The sequence below is a fragment of the Hyla sarda genome, chromosome 8 (genome assembly GCF_029499605.1).
Source record: "Hyla sarda isolate aHylSar1 chromosome 8, aHylSar1.hap1, whole genome shotgun sequence".
In the NCBI taxonomy this organism is placed as follows: Eukaryota; Metazoa; Chordata; class Amphibia; order Anura; family Hylidae; genus Hyla; species Hyla sarda.
The window spans coordinates 175473240-175480829 of record NC_079196.1 but is presented as its reverse complement, the minus strand read 5'-3'; the positions used below and the strand labels follow the sequence as shown (position 1 = coordinate 175480829).

Below are 7590 nucleotides of genomic sequence, written 5' to 3'. Positions count from 1 at the left end.
TTTCAAATCAACTGGTGCCTGAAAGTTGAACAGATTTGTAAATTGCTTCTATTAAATTTCTGACAACTGTGTTCTCTGCGGACACCCCTGTCCGTGTCAGGAACTGTCAAGATTAGAATCATATCCCCATAGAAAACCTCTCCTGCTCTGGACAGTTCCTGACAAGGACAGAGGTGTCAGCAGAGAACACTGGGGTCAGAATGGAAAGAACTTCAGAAATTTTTCAGTATATCTGTAGTATAAAGCAGCTAAGTACTGGAAGGATTAAGATTTTTAACCTGAGTTGAAGACTCGCGCCCCCCCCCCCCCCCCCCCCCCCCCCCACCGTTCCCCTTTAAAGGGCTTGGGAACATCCCTTGAGGGGCTTTTATATTTTCCAGGTCTTTACACGTACATTTACCACAGCTGGTGAGAACCCTAGTGTCTAAACCAGGGTGCCTCCAGCTGTTGCAAAACTACAACTCCCAGAATGCTCGGAAAGCTGTTGGCTGTCCGGCCAAGCTGGAGGTTGAAGTTTTGCAACATCTGGAGGGCCACAGTTTGACACCTGCTTTAGGGTCTATTTACATGAACAGTATCCTGTGCAGATTTAAAGGAGTTATCTAATTTTCTAAATCAACTGGTGCCAGAAAGTTAAACAGATTTGTAAATTACTTCAATTAAAAAGATCTTTACCCTTCCAGTACTTTTTAGCAGCTGTATGTTTCTTTTGAATTTCTTTTTAGTCTTGTTCCCAGTGCTCTCTGCTGACACCTCTGTCCGTGTCAGGAACTGTCCGAAGCAGGAGAAAATCCCTTTGGCAAACTTATGCTGCTCTGGACAGTGTCAGAGGTGTAAGCAGAGAGCACTGTGGAAAAGACAAAAGAAAAGAATCTTCTGTAGCATACAGCTGCTAAAAAATACTGGAAGGGTGAAGATCTTTTTAATAGAGGTCATTTACAAATCTGTTTATCTTTCTGCCACTAGTTGATTTAGAAATTTTTTTTTAAAGTTCTGTTCAGTAACTTGGTTTACATGGAAATCTGTAGCTTCAAATCTTCTGCGCAGGACAGTGTAAATACACCCTAAGGCTCTATTCACACTCAGTATTCTGTGCATATTTGATTAAACTTGCATTGAAATCCTGTGTGACACAAGTGCAGGATACTGTGTGTGAATGCACCATTAGGGTATGTTCACAAACATATGTTGTGCTGCAAATCTGTTTTTAGCAGATTTTTCTACCCATTGAAGTCAACAGACAGCAAAAATACGCATGTGTGAATGTGTACCCTTAGGGGCGTATTCACACGTACCTGCGCATATTTGATGTAGAAGGTATTCAACAATTCAGTTTACATTGAAATCTGCAGCATCAAATATGCACACAGGATACTGTACATGTGAATACATCCTTTAAAACTTCTCTTCAGGGAAACTGAGGAGTCTAGTCCAGCCACTGAGCAACAAACTTACATTATCCTTCATGCGCAAAACTGGGAGGAACTGGCGTCAGAGGTAATGAACTCCTGGCATTTACCAACCCCAGACTCCTCCCATTAGAGACCAGATACAGAAGCAGAATCGTTCAATCCTAGAACACATTTCCATTGCTCCAGAGTCCAGTGGCGGTGTGCTTTACACCACTCAATCTGACACTTGTCATTGTTTGCACACCTGCTCAGCCAAAAAACACGCCATGAAGTTCCTGGCAGCGCACAGTTATGGCGTCAGCATTAACTGCGCCCCTGCTCAGTACAAAATAAGCATGTTATTTGTATAGCTGCTATAAAACTGAACACAGCTTATATATTACTATTCTCTATACTTACTAAAAAGCAAAACCCAACCCACATTCTTGTATTTTATTAAATGACAATTTATTGGATGGTGTAAACTTTTTGCCCATGAGAAGATTCCGTAACTGCGCTTCGCTGTTGTACATTTATAGCAGCAGCAACAACTGTAACCCTTAAGGAACCCTCGAGGTCCATAACTGCATGACAGAGGGCGCCAAGTCAGGCACATTGGTTTATAAAGCTACCTCCATCTTCCCCATAAAAGGCACCTCTCCTCTGTTCATTGGGACATTCATAGCTTAACATGTACACAGGTATTACTAGAACTGTGCCAATAGTTCCTAAACCTTTCGCATCTGCAAGTTGAACAGGATCTGGTGGCAGTGAGAAATGATCCGCATCTATACAATTTAAAAAGCATAAAAGGAATAGTTGTCAGGTTTTCCATAAAAATGCCAAGTGAGGGCAATAGTCAACTTGGCTGTCACCTGAGAACAAGGCAACTGCAATGGGTCACCTCTTATACTATTACAGTATCTTCCACGTATTAATTCCAGCGCAATTCACAAAGGAGTTCTCCAGTATTAGGGCTTCCAGACATTTAAAGTGAACTGCTCTATAAAGTCTTTAAAAGCAGTGTTTCGCAACCAGTGTGCCTCTAGTTTTAAAACTACAACTCCAAACATGCCTGCCTGGACAGCCAAAGGGAGTTGTAGTTCAGCAACAGCTGGAGTTACACTAGTATAGGACTGAAGCAGCAACATAACCTATACAGGTAAAGACATTCTGGTATAAGACTCACTGGCGACCTCAGTTATTGCTGGTCTACAAGCAGCTATAATGGAGGATTCCTTTAAATAAAAATAAAAAACTTCAGTGATGCCCCCAATGAGTTTGTGGCCAGTGATCTTTAACATTCAGACCATACTTGGTATAAAATTATAAAAAGATTACCCCTGGCATTTCACCGCCAAAATGTTTAACGTTTACATGCACGAAAAGTTAAAAAAACATCATTGGACGAACACTCATTTTCATCTACTTTTGCTAACATGCCACACGATAAAATAAAAATCCATAATTAAAATAAAACCTGGATTGGCACTAAGTTGTTGTTTTTGCTATAGTCCTAAGATATGGGATAAAGTGTAACATATTCTCGGAGGGTCGCTAAATAAACACATGTAAGGCTGGGTTCACACCACGTTTTTGTAATACAGTTCCCGTATCAGGTTTTTGATTAGTCAGGTTTTGAGGAATCTTTAACAAAATGTGTGTAAAAATTAATCCATAAGGTTTGAAAAATGATGTCTGGTTGCATCCATTTAAGAGAAAAAAAATGTATGTTAACTTTTCACTCCATTATGAATAAAATTTCACTTGTTTGATTGGAAATCTAAGAAAAACCTGTGCAAAGTCAAAAACTGTATGCATATACCATTCTGTATGCTTCCCATTGACTCCCATGTTAAAAAAAATAAAAATAATAAAAAAAAGCTTCAATACGGCTTTTCACCCGGACCAAAAAACTGGTAGTTTACTGTTTTGGGTACAGGGGGATTATAGGATTTTCAATACGGTTCCTTACAGTTTTCAAATTGAAAACTTATACGAGAAATGTATTGCAAAAATGTGGTGTGAACCAAGCCTAAGATGCCCATCCTGAAGGCCTATACCAGCCCCCCGAACTAAAAATAAAATACATAGTTATCTGCTGTAGGACTGGTAGCTTTCCGGGCATGCTCAGAAGCTTCTCCTTGTACTCAGGAACCAGCCATGAAAATAGACCTACAAATAAGAAATAAAAGTTCTCTAAAACTGCCCGGGATAAAACTGGTTGTGTCCATAAGGAATAACAGCTGCTATTATCAGACATCACAGGAGCGCCACCTTTCCTGAGAGTCAGATGAATAACTCCTTCATGTAAACTGGCAGAAACATATCCCAATGATTTCTGCATGGCAGGGATTTCTACAGCGTCACGTCTCAAATCTTGTGGCAGGGGATTTGCTCCTTGATAACCTGTGGTGCTGGTGTCTTCACCCCTTAAAGACCATAACCCATCCATAGTAAGCTCTTATGTGCAGCTAGTGGATTTCAATGTGGACCTGAAAGAATGAAAAAAAATTGATTAAAATTACATGTATTGTGACATGTGTAGAGTTGAATTCCATCAATTGTTATAGGAATAGTCTGGTACAGCCTATTCTATCCTGCCCGGTCTGCAAAAGAAGCAAAAATAAACTTTCACTTACCTTCCCTACATCCCCCGGAGCTCTGCTACAGCTGATCGGTCGGCCGGGCTGTCTGCTTCATACGGCTCTTCAGCCTATCACCGGCCGAGGCGGGACATTGCTGCTGAGGCGAACCGATCAGCTGTAGCGGAGCTCTGGGGGAACGTAGGGAAGTAAGTGAGTTCATTTTATTTTTTTGCAGCTCGGGCAGAATAGAATAGTCCGTATCTGACATCTCCTTTTTAAGTCTTGAAAAAAAGTTCTGCTTTCCAATGCCCTAAACATGATAAAAATAGATGCTGCGCACAAGTGTTTATGCTTGGAACACATCTGCGGATTTATACACACCATATTACCATAGGCTTCTGACCAGAGCATACATCTTTAATTCCACTCCTGATTGTAACCTGTTTTGAATACAAGTGGATCCAGGCTCCCTGATCTTATGTACACTGCTCAAAAAAATAAAGGGAACACATTGTAACTCCAAGTCAATCACATGTCTGAAATCACTGTCCACTCAGGAAGCAACACTGACAATCAATTTCACATGCTGTTCTAAAGGAGTGGTTCTGCAGGTGGTGACCACTTCTCAGTTCCTACGCTTCCTGGCTGATGTTTTGGTCACTTTTGAATGCCGGCGGTGCTTTCACTCTAGTGGTAGCATGAGATGGAGTCTACAACCATCACAAGTGGCTCAGGTAGTGCAGCTCATCCAGGATGGCACATCAATGCGAGCTGTGGCAAGAAGGTTTGCTGTGTCTGTCTGAGTAGTGCCCAGAGCATGGAGGCGCAACTAGGAGACCGGCCAGTACATCAGGAGATGTGAAGGAGGCTAACAACCCAGCAGCATGACCGCTACCTCCGCCTTTGTGCAAGAAGGAGCACTGCCAGAGCCCTGCAAAATGACCTCCATCAGGCCACAAATGTGCATGTGTCCACTCAAACTGTCAAAAACAGACTCAATGGGGGCCCGACATCCAAAGGTGGGGGTTGTGCTTACAGCTCAACAAGGTGCATGACGTTTGGCATTTTTCAGAGAACACCAAGACTGGCAAACTTGCCACTGGCACCCTGTCCTCTTGACAGATGAAAGCAGGTTCACACTGAGCACGTGACAGATGTGAGTCTGGAGACGCTGTGGAGAATGTTCTGCCTGCAACATCCTCCAGCATGACCGGTTTGTTGGTGGGTCAGTAATGGGGTGGCATTTCTTGTGAGACCATATGCTGGTGCAGTTAGCCCAGGGTTCCTCCTAATGCTAGACGTCATGTGGCTGGAGTGTGTCAGCAGTTCCTGCAAGAGGAAGGCATTGATGCTATGGACTGGCTCGCCCGTCCCCCATACCTGAATCTGATTGAGCACATCTGGGACATCATGTCTCACTCCATCCACCAACACCACTTTGCACCACAGACTGTCCAGGAGTTGGTGGATGATTTAGTCCAGGTCTGGGAGGACATCCCTCAGGAGACCATCCGCCACCTCATCAGGAGAATGCCCAGGCATTGTAGGTAGGTAATACGGGCACGTGGAGGCCACACACACTACTGAACCTCATTGTGACTTGTTTTACGGACATTACATAAAATTGGATCAGCCTGTAGTGAGGTTTTTCACTTTGATTTTGAGTGTGATTCCATATCCAGACCTCCATGGGTTGATAAATGTGATTTCCATTGATAATTTGTGTGCGATTTTGTTGTCAGCACATTCTGCTATGTAAAGATGAAAGTATTTCATACGATTAGATCATTCATTCAGATCTAGGATGTGTTATCTTAGTGATCCCTTTTTTTTTTTTGGAGCATTGTATTTTAAAGGGGTACTCCGGCGCTAAGACACCTAATGGGGGGGGGGGGGGACTGTACAGCACACCTAATGTGGGGAGGAGGAACTGTACAGCACACCTAATGTGGGGAGGAGGAACTGTACAGCACACCTAATGTGGGGAGGAGGCACTGTACAGCACACCTAATGTGGGGAGGAGGAACTGTACAGCACACCTAATGTGGGGAGGAGGAACTGTACAGCACACCTAATGTGGGGAGGAGGCACTGTACAGCACACCTAATGTGGGGAGGAGGAACTGTACAGCACACCTAATGTGGGGAGGAGGCACTGTACAGCACACCTAATGTGGGGAGGAGGCACTGTACAGCACACCTAATGTGGGGAGGAGGCACTGTACAGCACACCTAATGTGGGGAGGAGGCACTGTACAGCACACCTAATGTGGGGAGGAGGCACTGTACAGCACACCTAATGTGGGGAGGAGGCACTGTACAGCACACCTAATGTGGGGAGGAGGCACTGTACAGCACACCTTATGTGGGGAGGAGGAACTGTACAGCACACCTAATGTGGGGAGGAGGAACTGTACAGCACACCTAATGTGGGGAGGAGGCACTGTACAGCACACCTAATGTGGGGGGGGGGGACACACGACTGTACAGCACACCTTATGTGGGGGGGGGGACACACGACTGTACAGCACACCTTATGTGGGGGGGGGGGGCACTGTACAGCACACCTAGTGTGTGTGTGTGTGTGTGGGGGGGGGTGTGACTGTACAGCACACCTAATGTGGGGGGGAGGAGGAACTGTACAGCACACCGTGTGTGTGTGTGTGTGTGTGTGTGTGTGTGTGTGTGTGTGTGTGTGTGTCGGGCGGGGGGGGTCTGTACAGCACACCTAATGTGTGGGGGACTATACAAAAATATAAAATTGTATTCTGATCCCTATAACTTATTTTTCTGTATATGGGGATGTGAGGGTCATTTTTTGCGCTGTGATGTGGTTTTATCGGTTATATTTGTTTTGATGGGACTTTAATTGCTTTTTAGATTTTTTTTAATGGTATTTTAAGTGACCACAAATGTGCAAATCTGGTTAGTGCACTGTTACGACTTTTGGTTTTACCAAGGGCCACGCTAAGCCTAAAACCGGCCCTGCCTATGTCCCCCGGCTGTCCCCTTACCTGCAGCCTGATGTTCAGCATCATGGAGGCGATCACATACAGATAGGGGAACTTGATCCGCAGCCTCCAGGCCAGGTCGAAGAAGATGAGCAGGGTGCGGGTCAGGCCCTTAGAGAAGACCTCATAGGAGCGCACAGCCGCAGACTGGGAGAGCCAGACCAGCAGCTGGGACACGGACGCCATACACCCCGCCGGGCCGGGACCACACCCCGCTCACACTGGTATACAGCGCCTACACCCAGGGACGACCATATTAATGGAGCCCATTGAACGTACACACTACTAACCCGGAAGTGCCTAGCCGACTACGGCCTCCTTCCCGGTAAGGGTCACGGCAGCGGCGGAGAGGGGCGGGCACTCCAGGAGGACGGTGTATATATACTTCCTGTATGTATTGTGGACACCAAGAAGCCGCTAGCGGGCGCTCCAACACCTGATCTGATTGGCTGACCTCAGAGGATGACAGACCAATCAGATCGTGGGAAACAAACCATACGCAGTGGGGGAGGGCTACCTGCTGATGCCTTGTGTGAGATGGCGGCGGTACCTGCAGGAGATGAGCCCGGTCCGGCTGGGGAAGCTGTGCAGGGAGCCGGAG

General features: G+C 45.4%; 1 protein-coding gene across 1 annotated transcript; it reads right to left on the bottom strand.

The window, feature by feature from the left end:
- Window positions 1–1813: 1813 nt before the first annotated feature.
- Window positions 1814–7388, bottom strand: LOC130285049 (small integral membrane protein 10-like protein 2A). Its single transcript, XM_056536170.1, has 2 exons — window positions 6993–7388; window positions 1814–3886 (listed from the first exon to the last, which is right to left on the bottom strand). The coding sequence occupies exons 1-2, from the start codon at window positions 7173–7175 to the stop codon at window positions 3866–3868; spliced, it is 204 nt and encodes a 67-aa protein (XP_056392145.1). The 5' UTR covers window positions 7176–7388; the 3' UTR covers window positions 1814–3865.
- Window positions 7389–7590: the final 202 nt, after the last annotated feature.